Consider the following 17,297-nt stretch of genomic DNA (forward strand, 5'->3'; position numbering starts at 1 on the left):
AGGGATACAAGAGGTGAAAAGCACACAGACAGGACACAATGGAAAAAAGGTATAACAAAACCAACTAACGCCCCAACTAACCCTTAACATTCTTCTGCATAAAGCCATACTTGTGCTCACAAATACGTCTGACCTTAGTTGAGCCTCAACCACCTTTGCCCACAGCTTTATTGCCGCATAGTGTCCAAAACTATGGACATCTCTCCTTTTCTTGAAGATGGGCCCCAGTACATGTACGTCTCCATTCCTTTGGCATCTTCTTCCATTCTAGGATATATTAAACAACTCTGTTAGAAACTCTACAGCTACCTCTGTTAAACCCTCCCATAGCTCAGCAGGTCTGCCATCTGGGCAAACTGCCTTTTCATTCTTCATCCTCTTTATTGCCTAACTTAATCTTTTTTTCACCCATCTTCTATTGTGGAATTATGCCTTGTGACCATTATGACATACAATTTTATATTCTATACTTGAGTACATTTCCACTGTTTGAACCTGGTCATGTAACCGCACAAGCAGGTCTCTGAAATCATCCGGTTGTTTATCTGAAAAGGGTCAGGCTGACCTGCCAATCTTAAGTAGGCCACGTGTTTTTGTCAAGTCCAAACGAAGTCCAAATGCTTCATTTTTTGCTGTTACTTTGTTTTGCTGAGCCTATAAAGAGTGCAAGGTTGCAATAAAGAGGGAGGATAACTCTATTACCATTATCCAAGGTGTCGGGGTCCAGTTCATTCCGGCTCAAATACTTCCATACTGCGCATCCTTGAAAGGGTTGCGGAGGTTGTTGGAGCCTAACCCAGCTGACTTTGGGCGAAAGCCAGAATGCACCCTCAACTGGTCGCCAGGCAGTCGTAGGGCACACATGGAGACAAACAACCATCCAAACTCACAATCATATCACCACCAGCGGGAATCGATCCCGTGCCTGCCAGTACGCGGTCGATTGGTCGCCGGTCTTTTGGTCACCGGTCTTTTGGTCGCGGTCTTTAGGTCGCGGTCTTTAGGTCGCCCGGAAGTTTGTTCGTCGTCTTTTGGGTCGCCGGTCTTTTTTGTCACCGGTCTTTGGTCGCCTGATCGGCTACTGCCATCTAGTGTCAATTTATTAAATAGCAGATGGTGTTTTTATTGAAGCAGTCCAATGAACCTACCTACCTTCATTCTCTCTGGGGAACTTGCAATGTTGAAATACTTTAGATTAGATGGTCATTTTTATCAAACAAATAAAAGTATTAGTATACTTTTAGTTAGACAGTATTTAGATCGTTTCAACAGTATTTAGACTCTAAATACTGTTGAAACGATCTAAATACTGTTGAAACGATCTAAATACTGTTGAAACGATCTAAATACTGTTGAAACGATCTAAATACTGTTGAAACGATCTAAATACTGTTGAAACGATCTAAATACTGTTGAAACGATCTAAATACTGTTGAAACGATCTAAATACTGTTGAAACGATCTAAATATCTAATATTAAAATATCAATATGAGCACTCATTTAACACATCAGCTGCTGCCATCGACTGTCATTTTAGCTCCAGTATTTGTATTTCATCACTAAGTGCTGATTTTAGTGCATTTTAGTGCATTTTTGGCACTTTTGCGAATGGTCGCATATCGTCGCATATCGTCGCATTTGGTCGCGCCGACTTTTATCGCTGTCTTTCCACGAAAATCACCCCCAGAGCCCGGTAGTCATGTCTGATAAGCTCCGGTATTTGTATTTCATCAATAAGTGCGTATTTTACCCCATTTTAGTGAAATGTAGGCCCTTTCGCAAATGGTCGTCGCATTTGGTCGCGCCGACTTTTATCGCTGTCTTTCCCTGGGAAAATCACCCCCAGAGCCCGGTAGTCATGTCTGATAAGCTCCGGTATTTGTATTTCATCAATAAGTGCGTATTTTACCCCGTTTTAGTGAAATGTAGGCCCTTTCGCAAATGGTCGTCGCAATTGATCGCGTCGAGGTTTATAGCTGTCTTTCCTCCGGGAAAATCACCCCCAATTAATTTCTGAAAAGCTCCAGTATTTGTATTTAATCATTAAATGCTGTTTTAAAAACTATTACTCCGCTTTTGGAACACTTTTCTGGGCATTCTTAACCATTTTTCTACCTTAAGAGAGATTCTCCCATTCATTCTCCCAGAGAGAATGAAGGTTCATTGGACGCCTATGTCAGTCAATGGCAGCATCCGATGTGTTAAATGAGTGCTCTTATTGATATTTTGATGTTTGATAAAAATGACCATCTAATCTAAAGTATTTCAACGTTGCAAGTTCTCCCAGAGAGAATGAAGGTTCATTGGACGCCTATGTCAGTCAATGGCAGCAGCCGATGTGTTAAATGAGTTTATTGATGTGTTAAATGAGTGCTCTTATTGATGTGTTAAATGAGTGCTCTTATTGATATTTTGATATTAGATATTTAGATCGTTTCAACAGTATTTAGATCGTTTCAACAGTATTTAGATCGTTTCAACAGTATTTAGAGTCTAAATACTGTTGAAACGATCTAAATACTGTCTAACTAAAAGTATACTAATACTTTTATTTGTTTGATAAAAATGACCATCTAATCTAAAGTATTTCAACATTGCAAGTTCCCCAGAGAGAATGAAGGTTCATTGGACTGCTTCAATAAAAACACCATCTGCTATTTAATAAATTGACACTAGATGGCAGTAGCCGATCAGGCGACCAAAGACCGGCGACAAAAAAGACCGGCGACCCAAAAGACGACGAACAAACTTCCGGGCGACCTAAAGTCCGCGACCAAAAGACCGGTGACCAAAAGACCGGCGACCAATCGACCGCACACGGTGCCTGCCTGCACCGAAGTCAGGCGAATGAACCTCTATAGCAGGGGTCTCAAACTCAATTTACCTGGGGGCCGCTAGAGGCAGAGTCTGGGTGAGACTGGGCCGCATCAGGATTTCCACAAGAAAAGCGCTGATAAAACATTCCAACGTTATCAAATATCTTTATTTTTTTACAAAAAATAATGAATTAGATAAATTAACTTAAAGATGAATAAAAAATCAATCAATCAGTAATACAAAAATAAAATAATAATAATAATGAGAGATATACACTGGCTGCCTAAGTAGAGAAAATGAATTATTTTTATTCCGTTTCAAATGTCTGTATTAACAGCTCTTTAACCTTTAACTTTCTGAACTTGAATGGAACATTGAATATGAAATATTCTGAACACGGCTTCTCTTGCCTACTCCTTGCTGCTAGAGACCTGGCAGCGCTTCTTCTCACATAGCTGAGTCACATTTGGCTTGAGGGAGGAAGAGTGGAGACCCTCAGTAGAGCTTGAAGATGCTCATCAGTAAGTCTGGACCTGTACTTGGACTTATTGAAGTTCAAGGTGGAGAAGAGCTTCTCACACAAGTATGTGCTCCCAAAAAGGCACATGGTCCGCTTGAACATTCGGGAAAGTTCAGGGAAGCTGGGGGTCAACTCTCTCAAAAATTGCCCAAGCTTGTCTGCTTCTCCACTCACCTCCCTGAACTTGGCTTTGAGTGCAGAGTTGCACTGCAGGTCAATGAGCTCCATTTGAAGCTCAGGAGGGGCATCTTGCACATCAAAGGAGAAGGGGTCCGCAAAAATTTGAAATGTGGCTTTGTGTGTCTTGAAGTCTGCAAATCTGTGATCAAATTCCTCCTGTAGCTTCGAAATGGCCTCAACATACTTCTCACCACTGAATGGTGTGCCTGCATCCACGAGAGCCTTGCATGCTGGGAAATGGCAAAGGTTTGTCTGAGAGAGCTGGGCTTTCCATAACACAAGTTTAGTGCAGAATGCTCTCACGTTGTCATAGGCAGCACTGACAAGTTGCCCCTGGCCTTGTAGCTTCTTGTTCAGTACATTAAGCTCATGTGTGATATCAACAAGAAAAGCCAAGTCCATGAGCCATTTGGGATCACTTAGCACAGGAACAGCAACCCCGTCTATCTCCATGAAGTCTTTTACTTCTGCTCTCAACTCAAAAAATCTCTTCAACACGTTTCCCCTGCTGAGCCAACGTACCTCAGTGAAGTAGAGCACATCCCCATATTCTGACTCAATTTCCTCTAAAAAAGCACGGAACCTTCTGTGCTTTAAGCCCCTGGATCTGATTTGGTTGACGCATTTCACAACGACAGACATCACATTGTCAAACTTCAGGCATCTGCTGCAAAGGGCCTGCTGATGTATAATGCAGTGCAGAGCTATGGCATCCTCCACACCCTCCTCTTCCAGTTTTTTTTGAACAAGTGCTACCAGTCCATTCTTCCTCCCTGTCATTGATGGGGCTCCATCGGTTGTTATTCCAACAAAGCTCTTCCATGGCAAACCGGCATTCTTAATGGCATCACACAGCTGGTGAAATATTTCCTTCGCGGTGGTCTGGCCATGCATTGGAATTACTGTGAGCAACTCCTCCATTACTTTAAAATTGTCATCAACACCACGGATATATATTGCAAGCTGGGCAGTGTCTGTGATGTCTGTGGTCTCATCAAGACCCACTGAATATACACTGAAACATTGTGCTTTCTCACACAGTTGATCATAAATGTCACTTGACAGGTGAGAAATGCGCTCTGCCACGGTGTTGGCAGAAAGGCTGATGTGGTTGAACAGACTTTTCTTTTCTGGACAGACAATATGTGCAGCCTGTAATATGCACTTTTTGATAAATTCACCTTCTGTGAATGGCTTTCCTGCTTTAGCAATCAACTCACAAACGGCGTAGCTAGCTTCGACTGCTGCATTACTGTCTTTGGTAGCCTTCTTGAAGAAATCATGTTGCCTCAGAAGACATGTTTTAAGACTGGCAACCTGGTTGGCTCTCTCATCTCCCTGGTATTTTTCGTACTCCTCAGCATGTCTCGTAGTATAATGACGTTTCAAATTGTATTCCTTGTGCACCGCAACTTTTTCAGTGCAAATGAGACACGTCGGAGTTCCCCTGTGTTCAACAAAGAAATATTGCACTCCCCACTTTTCTTGAAACTGTCTGTGCTCATCAACGACCTTTCTCTTCACGCCAGGCTTTGAAAGAGACATCTCTGGGGCTCTGTAATATGTTTTTCCACTTGGAATGAGTCTCGGGTTGATCTTTCACGTTCAGTCGCGCGGGTTTGTGGAGCATGCGCACTTTCGCTCTCCGTTTCTCCGTTTCGCTCGCGAAGATGGCTACACTGACACAGGCTGGATCACGGATCATAGCGCCTCATTCAGTTGTATGCTGAGAGCAGCGGAGGAGTGTGTGCGCCGAGCAGAGTGATCGGCTTCACGGCTTCTCCTCCGCCCAGCTGATTGGAGGAATGAATGAGTGAGTGAGCGAGGCACTGGACAGCCCGGCCGATGTCCCGCCCTCCAGAGCCGTATACCTCACCGTGATTGGTTCATTCAGCTCCGAACACAACAAGTGTCATTCATATCAATCTTACGGGCCGCACGAACATTAATCTTTCATATTAAGACGGGGGCCGCAAATTATCGTCCCGAGGACCGCAGTTGGCCCGCGGGCCGCAAGTTTGAGACCCCTGCTCTATAGTATGAGGCGGGCAACTTAAGCTTTATTAACCTATAACAATTCCTGGTTCATCACCGGTGCATCCACTACCCTCTGTTTGACCTCATTTTCCTCATTCATTAATTCCTCGAAATATATCTTCCATGTGGCATGTATGGCGCTTACCAGGCCGGAAACGGAGTCGAGGGATTTTACTCTGCTACTGTTGATTCTTCAGCTCCAGTCTACTGAGGAACTGTGCGGATAAGCTTGGAAGAGTAATTCTGCATATTCTCTACTTCAGTCACAGTCTGCAGAAGTTTCCCATCTTGTGGAAGACTTCCTGTGTGTGGTTCCAGTTTTATCCAACTCTACAACGTCTTTTTCTTGAGTCTGTATCCGTTTTGCTACCGCAACCAACATGGTGGTAGCTCCGTCCGCTCTTGCTCATTTTGTGTTTTTGCTGCTTTTCTGTCTTAATGATTTGATTTGGTGATTCTTAATGATCCATATACTTTGCTTTGTACTTTGTGCTTTTGCTTTGTTGTTCTGCTGCCTTTGTGACTGTATTGTCTAACTTGTAATTATGTTTAACTATGCCTTTCCTGTATCTGCATTCTCACCCTCTTACTACTGTCACAATGAAATTTCCCGAATACGGGATGAATAAAGTTACCCAATCCAATCTTTCTAGTACATTACTGGCCTCTGTCAACACCTTACCATCTCTGTCTTGCATCACTCTAATCTCCTGGACATTCTGCCCATCTATGTCCATCTGTTTGGCCAGCCTGTACAAATCATTTCTCCCTCTTTGCTGTTCAAGCTGGCATACATGCCACCATATCATATGTTTTTGTTTGGCCTTAGCTACCTTTACCTTTGCCTTAGGTGTCATCTCCCTGTACTTTTATCCACTCTCATCTGTCCTTTCCACTTTACTGAATACACTTCTGTACCTCCTTGTTCCAGGTCACTCTATCTCCTTTCATTTACAAAGACAACATCCCATCCTTTCCTACCTGTCTCCCTGATCAGCCCAGCTGTTGTATTTCAGTGTTCTGGGAGCCTCACTTGTTAGACCAAAACAGGTTTCATCTTTTCTTTGAAAGCCAAATCACACAATTCATTCTTCAGGTTCCAACATTATGTCCTCGGCTCTATCTTAATCCTCTTCGTCTTTTTCACCATCAGTCATCTTACACACCACTAGCCTATGTTGGCTGGCTACACTCTTCTACAATTACCTTACATCCAGTTCGGGGTAGCTCGTGGAAGGAGTTCCGAATATTAATGAGATTTTGCAGCAAAGTTTGACTACACTTCGAAAAATACTTATCAAATAAATATATCCAATAAAAAAGCAATGGCCTGCTACCCGATTTCGCCCATTTACCTACAAAACTTGCAATTTGTCGATCAAAACATGCAGCCACCAATCAAACAGCGTTGTAGGCTATAGTCCACTCACGCAATTTTGCGCCGTAGATGCTTGTACCACATGACGACGGCGAAAGTCCTATAATTTTCAACAAGAATGGAAACTGAATTCCTCTTTACTAATGTCAACGACAAGTGTGTTTGTCTGATCTGCGGGGCCAGTGTGTCTCTTGGCAAGCGATGCTACGTTGAACGCCATTTTACCACAACCCACGGAAACGTTTTCAAGGATTTTACTGTGGGTACAAATCTTTGTAAGATGATAAAAGACCTAAAGTTATGTATTCAGTGACAAGAATCTTTATTTACCAAACCCACAAAGAGAGCATATACTGCAACTGAGGCATTATTTAACGTTGTACGCACAGTAACAAAGCACAAAAAGACCTTCACAGATGACGTCATTGTAAAGGATGCTATGACTACAGTAGCCGAATCACTATTTCTGGACAATAAAAGCAAGGATAATATTTTATCTGCTATTGGTGACATGCAACTTGGAGTTAATACTGTGGCCAGGAAAATTACTGCACTGTCTGAAGATGCCATGACACAATTGGGCATTAAAAGGTGCAAGTGGTATTCCATTCAATGCGATGAATCAGTGGACTCGAGCATTACAGCCCATCTTGCAGTTTGAGGACTTCTCAATGAAGGAACAGTTTCTTTTTCCATTGAAAACTGCCACCAGAGGTGTAGATAGTTGTAATGTTGTAAAAATCTATTTTGTGAAGAAAAGTCGGTGCCTATTCCCACAGACGGTGCGCCAGCGATGATAGGCCATCATTCTGGCATCATTAAGCACTGCAAAAATGACCCGGACTTTCCTAGGATTCTAAACTATCACTGCATTATAGTATTCACCAACAAGCAATATTGGCAAAGGTTCTGGACTTTGACCATAACATGGGACCTTTCACTAGGATTATCAACTCAATTCGGGCAAAGGCAAAGAAGCATAGGATCTTCAAGTTAATTTTGGAGGAATGCACTGTGGAGTCTGGGGACATCCTCCTTAATAGGAATGTCAGATGGCTTAGTCAGGGAAAGATAATGCAGCGCTTTCTGTCCTTGGTTGGGGAAATTAAGACCTTTATGGAAAGTGCGCGAGAGGACACAACTTTTTGTCTAATACGGAATGGCGTCTTAATCTTGCTTTTCTGACTGACGTGATTGACAAGAACATCATACCCAGCTGCGTATGACGAAATTGGTAATTAACCATCTGAACATACAATTGCAAGGCAAGAATAAAACTGTCTGACATGATCAGTGCAGTCAGGGTCTTCAATGCAAAGCTCTCATTATACCCTCAACATGGCATGTTTTCTTGGGGTTTTGGTGGTAAACAAGTTTCACTTTTTTTAATAAAGGCCTAAATAGTTATCCTACAGTAAACTTTAAATTGGATATGTAGGCCTGTGTGATATCCCAAACACCACCCTAATTCCCCAATCTTGCAAAACAATAAAAAAACATTAAACATTTGTCCTGTACAATTAAGTGTAGCGATAAATATTGCGATGCATGATTTGCTTTAAGAAGCTTTGCATGTCTAAAAGTACCTCATAAAGGGAAAAGCGTTGGAGAACCCTCCCTTACAGTCATAAATCTCCTTCTAGGGTTAGGGTTAAGTCACCCTATGTTTTAGGTTCTTCCGAAAACGTGTAACAATTGCCATTTCCATCTTTTTACCAGTCCACCACACTCTGTCCTGAATGCCAAACCTGCCCATCACTTCTTCATCTCTTCAATTTCCTTGACCAACACGCCCATTGATGTCTTCCCCAATCACTACTCTCTCATTTATGTATGTTCTGAATTTCTTCATCCAAGTCAACGGAGAACTTCTCAATTGCCTCTAACTCACATCCTACCAATGGAGTACACCCACTTACAATGTTCACCATGACACCTCTCTCCAGTTTCACACTTCTGCTAGTCAGCAGTTACTGTGTGGCATAAGTTAAAATAAAGAAATGTATTTTTTTAATCTTTTTCTTTTGTTCAGAAAAAAGACAATTGGCCCTATTTTATACGCTGCATTCGGTACTCGGATGATTCGCCTAAAGACGTTTCGCCGACGGACGTTTGACAGATGGACAGGTCGCTGAATGGACGTTCCGCCGAACGTCCATTCGGCCGAATAAACGTTCGGCCGACCGGCCGTTCGGCCGAATGAACGTTCGGCGGAACATCCATTCGGCGACCTGTCCGTCTGTCAAACGTCCGTCGGCGAAACGTCTTTAGGCGAATCATCCGGTCACGGCTGCATTCACATGTTCTCGCGTGAAATGCACTATGAGTGGGTTTTCATGATAGGAACAAGCCACATGCATTTGTTTTACAATTTGGTGGATCAGTCTCTGCACGGATCTAGACATACCAGCACAGCGGCAGTGTGTCTTGCAAACAGAATTCGGTGAAAAGAAGGTCCCTAATAAGAGGTGATCTTAATTCACAAAGACAGTAGTTTCATTAGCTAAGATTATTTTGGTGAGCCTGCCATGAAAGGGCAGTTTCATACACTGTGTATTTGTGTGTGTTTGTGTGTGTGTTTGTGTGTGTGTGTGTTTGTGTGTGTGTGTGTTTGTGTGTGTGTGTGCACATTGGTGTCACATGAAAATGGGTGCTCAGGACAGAAGGCAGTCTCCATGTTCCAGCGCAAATCTTACCAAACTCCACACAATCAATTTATGAGGTCTGCATACACCTCCCCAAATGAAGCGCGTGTTGACCTTATACTGCACAAACAGTTTCTCCTCTCAGGTAGAGGAGGGGTATCACCGTTGAGCACATCGCAAATAAAGAAAATGTCAAGATTACTTGTAAGGGTCAAATAAGTCAGCAGTTTCACATCTATATGGGCACAGAGTGATCTCTTTCAAAGGTGGATGCTTTTCTGTCCCCCTAACTACCAAACACCTGATGTAAAAAAAAGAAGCCTGATGGCCTAAACTATAAGTACTAGATTTGCACAGAGAACTAAAATATGGCCAGATGAATGGAGGTTTTTGATGCTGTATTTCAAAAATGCCACTATACTTTTGCTGTCAGATATTTTTCTTTATATTATCCACACCTGACTGGCTCAAAATGTTTTGGTTCTGGTGGAGGTCGACTGTTGAACATCTTGATGATTTCCCGAATTTTGGAGGTCGGTTCAGCAACGGGAGCTGTAGTTGGACTTTCCATGGTGTTTGCAGGCTTTGGGATTTCTCTTACTAAGATATTGAAAATTAAAAAATTGCAGTCAATTGTTTGTTTTGTGTATTTTAGAATAAAAAGCATGTATGGATTTTTTTGATTCATTTGATTTAAATCCTTACCCTTTGGTGCTGTTGGAGAAGGTGATGGACGTGGTAATGGTACTGGGTTTCGATGTTTAAATGGTGTAGAGGGATGAACTTGGTTATTGGACTCACCTTGAGGTTGAAAGTGATAGATCGGGGTACCAAATTTATTTTAAAACTTGCTTAGTGTTTAATCATCTAAATTTGGCAAATTGAAATAATAAAATTTAGATTATAAATATAAATCAAATTTTTGGTTCTACTCACCAATATTGTGGAAGAAACTCCTTTTATCACTGAAAGACTGCGGGTTGCCTTCCCCTTGTAAGTCCATGGTGCCACACTGTGAGTGCTGAGGATAAAATAAAGAAAATTTCAGACTTTACTACTCAAACATTGTCTTGGTGTGTGGATATAAAGGATGTCCCCAAAAATGTATACACACTTAAAATAAATGTAAACTGGATGTTTATTATAATTTGAATAATTTTCAACAGGTAAAAGAAAAATACAAACATCATTGTATTGTCTTGTTACCGCCAGTTCTCAAAGAGATATCCGTCCTGGTCCATACATTGCAACGTTAAGCAATGGAGTGGCCCTAGTGCTGCCAAGCGATTATTTTTTTTTATTCGTGTTAATTGGATGTTTATGTGACATGCTAGAGTGTTTGATTTATAAACGATTGCATGTAAAGAAGGTACAACGAGTTTGGATTGAATGTGTGTATCGGTGTTCAATTGTTGATCCTTTGATCCATATGACAAGTGTGTGGCATGTTAAAGAAGATCGGTATTCGATTATTGATGTCTTAGCAAATAGCTTGAGGCACGGGAGATTTGTTGAATCATTACAGTAAAAGTTGGATTGAAGAAACAAAAACATCTCACTGTTCTGATTATTTCCCCCTGTGTGTCAAGGTATGCTGTTTGTTGTAAAGGCTGGTTGAGTTTGGGGTTTGTAATATACACTGTTTAGCGTGTGAGAAAAGAGATAATGGTTATTAATGTTTATTTACTTTTGAATTACGGGTGTGAATGTGAGTCTCGGGTTACGCACATGGAATAGCATTTAGCATGCTACCTTCGGCCACCATTATCGTGGACAGTGTCTATAACGGTCATAGAAAGGATGTTATATTATTGATATTGCATTGTTTGCCCTGTTGAATAGATGAGAAGTTGTAAAAGGAAAATATACAACAAGTTATGTTACAACAACATCTCACTGTTCTGATTATTTCCCCCTGTGTGTCAATATCAAATGCAGGGTGTAACATTTACATAGTTATTTCGGCTTGAAAACCATGTGATGAGTCCATATGCCTCTCCATTAACCTGCAAGCCAAAATGTGGAATCCACAGAGTCCCTTTAACACCTGTGGTGCATTCCAACCTATTAGGGATAAGTTTGTTCAGTCCACCTGTTGCACGGTGGTGCCTGCGTATGTGTGTGTCTGCATTGTTGCACTCTTGGTTCAAAGTAAAAGACATTAACGGATGACTGTGTCCTGGCTCTCTCTTTCAATACAGTACAACTGGCGATGAGGATAAATTGCGGAGGGAAAAAGACAAAAGAGACACTGTCAGTACTTGTGAGTACTATGGCCCAAATCGGCAAGGTTGATGAATATAAGCCTGGAAATGAGCCGTGGACCGCATACATTGAGCGGTTGGAGCAGTCCATGGTTTGGGGACAGTTCATGGCCAAAGTAAAATATGAGGATCAAGAAGTGGAAATGCCACTGTTAGTCGTGAAGGGAAAAGGAGCATCCCTCTGTGGAAGAAACTGGCTCAGACAGTTAAAGCTGAACTGGAAATGCATCAAGTATGTGAATGTGACAAAGCAAACTGTTAAAGACATTTTGGACAAATACAGTGAAGTGTTCAAGGATGAGCTGGGCACACTCAAGGACATTAAAGCCGCTATTGCGCTGAAGAGGGAGATTTCTCCAAGGTTTTGCAAACACCGACCACTTTCATTTGCCATGAAAGAAAAGGTGGAAAAGGAGCTAAAGAGACTGGAAAATGCAAACATAATTTCACCAGTGAAGCACAGTGAGTGGGCAGCACCAATAGTGCCAGTACTAAAGAGAGATACATCAATGCGATTGTGTGGAGACTACAAAGTGTCAGTGAACCAAACCATCGAGACAGACACGTACCCGCTGCCACGTCTGAAAGAGCTGCTGGCGACCCTCAAAGGAGGTAAAATATTTTCCAAAATAGATCTCACTGCAGCATATCAGCAGGTGTTGTTAGATGATGAATCAAAAAGTACACCACTATCAACACACACAAAGGACTGTTTGTCTACAATAGGCTTCCTTTTGTTCTCAGCTCTGCCCCCTCCATTTTCCAGCGCATTATGGAGAATATCATGAAAGATTTACCAGTAGTCGTTTACTGTGATGATTTGCTCATCACCGGGTGCTGCAAAGAGGAACACAATTGCAACTTGGAAAATGTTCTGAAACGTCTGTGAGAAAATGGTCTGCGAGTAAAACGCTCAGTGTGAATTTGACAAGGAACAAATTGAATATCTGGGACACGTTTTGGACCAGCATGGCATCCACCCAGAAAAAAAAAGGTCAGAGCCATACAGGAAGCACCAGCTCCAACTAATGCGGCGGGGGGAGGAGGAGCGGGGAGATTGTCGACGACTGCTTACTGTAGTTGCGAGACCTGTTGCTGATCAATATTGGTCCATATATAAGGCGCACCGGATTCTAAAGGGCATTGTCAGCTTTTGAAAAAAGGTTTTAGGTGCACCTTAGAGTGGGGAAAATACGGTACTTATGGAGTGTGGCTCCTATTTCTAAAACAAATTCTGGAATATGGTCAACATTAGCACTTCCAAATTGTGAAATATCAACCTCTGAGTAATGTAAAATTCTTTATGTAGACGGGCTATCTAAGAATTAATAAAATGGGTAACACTCAGCAGAAGCAGAGCTATTACCAGCTCATTCCTATGCACAAACAGCTAAGAAGCCCTTTATGGGGATAGCAGGCCCAATGGACAATGGTTGATGCATCGAGTACCCAGTTCTGAGATTGACTATTGAGTCTCGGGGTGGGTTCCAATCTTATGGTGTGTGGAGTACGCTTGGTGACCCCGAGAATTTGTGGATTTTCTCCGGGTACCAGTTTCCTCCCACAAACCAAAATTATGCATGCTAGACTGGTTGAACACTCTAAATTACTCCTGGCGGTGATTGGTTAAATGCTTCAATATGAAAACACACATCTGGAAGCAGTGCAACCAGGGGAAAGCAATGAAAGGAAGCTAACAGACAATTTGGAATTATTTGATAAGTATTCATGGACAAAATATAATTAACATCAGTCTGTGAGTTAGATATTTCTTAGGCCAGCAGAGAAGGCCATGAAGGCCCTGATGGCACACCACTGTTACATATACTCGACATGAATATTTGGCTCCTCTGTACGAGACATAATGCAACACATTGGGTTATCTGACACTGCAATCGACAGGAACAACCCAAAAAATTGTTTGTCTTGTCTCTATTACACAATATAGTTCAGCACCTATAGTTAGATAAATTTACTTAAATTAGAAAAAAATGCATACATATAAACTCTTAAAACTATGAGACATTGGCATAGTATTGAACTTAGGTCACAATAATGTGGGGGGGAAAGCTATAAAAGCTCAAACAATACAGACACATTCTCGAGATTATGAGGACATTGGCATCGTCCTTTCGTCATATTTCAACAGTGTCCCTGAAGGTGGAGAGGGGCTTAGTAATGTCAAAGTCCTGACAGACAATAGAAAACTACAGCTGACAAAGTGGTGGCTCAGGGGTCACATCCACCTCACAACATCATGTTGTGCAGCCTGCGAAAGTAAATCGTGTGTGGACTTCATATTTTATGATGAATTTCACATGATGATTATGAATCTATAGAGACTATTCACTGTTTTGCATTTTTAAAATTAGATACATGTTTCTAATGCCAAGAATTATTATTTAATTGGACTAACGTAACAAACTTCCAAGAACTAACCAATGGGCCACGCGAAGTGTCTCGGACACCATCTTGAGCCACGGCCGATAAACATTTCATTAAATTATTTCTTCCAGCCTCCACACCTGCTCACACCTTTTATTTATTTAGTTTTTTAAAAAGACAATGACAACTAGTAAAGGAAAGTATGAACAATCTTGAACATCTTCCTGTTGCTACGCCACACAATTAATTTACACAGTTTCTGGTAGATATGTAATTGTGTACCTTGGGCAAAATTGAATTATGCTGCTGGGTAGATTGGAATTGGGGTGAAGATGTAAGTGTAGGTTGCTGCCACTCATTCTGCTTCCTCTCCTGTTCCCTCAACCTCTGCTGTTCTTGTGTTTGCTGCTGGGACAGAGTCATTGCCTGCATTGTCATCTGCTGAGCCTACAGAAAGAAACCAGAGGCTGGAGTTGGAGCCAATTGTGATTCAAAATAATGATTTGGTAAAAAACCAAACATGTTTATTCAAACCATTATCAAAGCCTGCTGGTTTATGAGAGCTTGCTGTGTTGCTGTCAGCTGCATGGGGTCAGTAATTGAGGGTATAGGAGCTTGAGGCATCATCATCACTGTGGGAAGATGGTAGCCATAAGGACTGCAATCATTAATTGACTAAACAATCTTTAGATGAAATGTTGAAACAGGACCTGGTATAGTGTGCATGGATGTCATAGTTGGGGTCATAGGAGTTGTACTGTAGCTTGGCATTGTAGGGTTGACTGGCATTCCTTGATGGAAAGCACAATGAGACATTAAGATGAATGAAGAATACTGCCACATCAATCTCTTTTCAATGTGATACAATCCAATCTCATAGGGCATCTGTTACGATCGCAGGGCACAAGGAGAGAACCATGCACATTCACACCCATGCATAGGGGCAATTTAGAGTGTCCAATCAGCCTACCATGCATGTTTTTGGAATGTGGGAGGGAACCGGAGTACCCGGAGGAAACCCACGCAGGCCCAGGGAGAACATGCAAACTCCACACAGGTGGACGTGACCTGGATTTGAACCCAGGACCCCAGAGCTGTGAGGCCGACGCGCTAACCACTCGCCCCATCGGGCAGCCCAATTATGAATACAATATATACTTGGCTCTGTAGATAATGAATCAAAAAATTATGAAAGAAGTGATTCAAGGGAAAAAAGTGGCATTAAATTATGTTGTTTACTATCCTGTGTATTTTGGTGTTTCCAGGTATACGCTATGATAGTTTTTCCTCCCCTGATTACCTCAGTGTCCACACCTATCTCATTTGCCCTAGTCCTTATATCCCGCTCTTTTTCAGTGTCCTTTGTCAGCATGTCACTTTTAGTGAATCGGTAGCTGCAGCCCTAGTGATTTGTTACTAGTAGTAGTGGTTTTAGGTACAGGGTTATGGCTCATTTAAACTTTTTCTAACCCTATAGATTCCAGTTATCCTGTTAGTCTCCCCAGTCAATAGTACTAGCTGAAAAACCATGTTTTTTAAAAAAGTATTAAACTTTATTTTGATTGTGTCTACTTTCAGATAACGTCTATTGTGCTTTATTGATGTATTTGGAATTTGTTGAATTGTATTGCTTTTTTACTAATGTAATTACTTCTGCCCACAGGGAGCAGTGCAAAATACACTGTGATATTTATCAATGTTTTACCCACTGTAAACTTGTGCCAAAATAAAAAAATACTTTTTGTATCCGGGCCATTGGCAATAGTGTATTTTAGCCGTAAATAGTTTGGCTTAAGTCAGATACTTGACTTTTGGTTTGGTTCATTTGAATTTACGATACCCTTAACTATTGTTTGATTATTTGACTGTGCACGTTTAGTTTTTGTACTATGGACGTGTAAAGCATTGCATGCCCACCTATCAGCTTTAATCTTTCTGAATAGGCCCTCCTATTAGTAGCCCATCCCACTGCACCCCATTAAACTTTATCAAGTAAATACTCTTTACCGAACTGCTCAAGTGGTAGCTTTTTATCATTGTTTTGTTTATTTTATTTCAAATGTATTTTAGTAGTTTGATACAATTATCGCCCGGTGATGCGAGTGGTTAGCGCGTCGGCCTCACAGCTCTAGGGTCCTGGGTTCAAATCAAGGTCACGTCCACCTGTGTGGTGTTAGCATGTTCTCCCCTGGCCTGCGTGGGTTTCCTCCGGGTACTTCGGGTTCCTCCCACAAAACATGCATGGTAGGCTGATTGGACACTCTAAATTTCCCCTAGGTATTGGTGTGAGTGTGCATGGTTGTTCGTCTCCTTGTGCCCTGCGATCGGCTGGCCACCGATTCAGGGTGTACCCCGCCTCTGGCCCGGAGACAGCTGCGATAGGCTCCAGCACCCCCCGCAACCCTAATGAGGATAAAGCGGTTCAGAAAATGAGGTGAGAGATGAGATGAGAAAATTATCTCGTCAGGGTGGATAGAGATGGAAATGAGGTCCAGCAGATTGGAGTGATAAAGGACAGAGATGGTAGTGTTGACAGAGGCCAGTAACGTGCTAAGAAGAGGGAAAAAATATTTTGAGGAATTAATGAATGGTGAAAATGAGAGTTAGTAGTAGAGGCACCTGTGATGAACCAGGAATTGCAAGGAAGAGCAAAGCTGACAGGCTATAGACAGGCAAAGAACAGGATGAATAATGAAAAGGCAGTTGGCCCATATGACTGTGAATTGTCTTGCAGAGGTAGGTAGCTATAGAGTTGTTTTTTTAACAGTTATTTAATATACTGAATCTAAAAGGAAATGACAGGGTTGAGGAATGGAGAAGCATACTGGTGCCCTTCTTCAAGAATTATGGAGATATTAAGAGTTTGGGAAACTATAGGAAATAAAGCTAATGAGTCATCCATTAAATTATGGGAGAAAGTGATTGAGGCTCGACCAGGGGTGGGCAAACCTCAAGGGCCAACGTAGGTGCAGGTTTTTGTATCCAGTAAGACAGTGTAACCAATGGGGTTTCTGCTGAAACAAGAAGCACCTAACTGCAATTCACTGATTGCACTTGTAGGAAACCAGAT

The 17,297-nt window shown here is 41.9% G+C and overlaps 1 protein-coding gene across 2 annotated transcripts in view; it reads right to left on the reverse strand.

Annotated features, from left to right (window-relative positions):
• The window catches only part of myo15b (myosin XVB), a 184,074-nt gene that overhangs the window by 108,652 nt on the left and 58,125 nt on the right, over positions 1 to 17,297 (reverse strand). For both annotated transcript variants that reach the window (XM_077625198.1, XM_077625197.1), the window contains exons 13-18: positions 14,938 to 15,018; positions 14,762 to 14,859; positions 14,510 to 14,674; positions 10,515 to 10,599; positions 10,284 to 10,379; positions 10,037 to 10,178 (exon numbers count right to left, since the gene is read on the reverse strand). In XM_077625198.1, coding sequence (XP_077481324.1) covers positions 10,037 to 10,178; positions 10,284 to 10,379; positions 10,515 to 10,599; positions 14,510 to 14,674; positions 14,762 to 14,859; positions 14,938 to 15,018 — 667 coding nt within the window. The remainder of the gene's footprint in view (positions 1 to 10,036; positions 10,179 to 10,283; positions 10,380 to 10,514; positions 10,600 to 14,509; positions 14,675 to 14,761; positions 14,860 to 14,937; positions 15,019 to 17,297) is intronic.

Source organism: Stigmatopora argus, chromosome 18 (genome assembly GCF_051989625.1).
Source record: "Stigmatopora argus isolate UIUO_Sarg chromosome 18, RoL_Sarg_1.0, whole genome shotgun sequence".
NCBI lineage: Eukaryota > Metazoa > Chordata > Actinopteri > Syngnathiformes > Syngnathidae > Stigmatopora > Stigmatopora argus.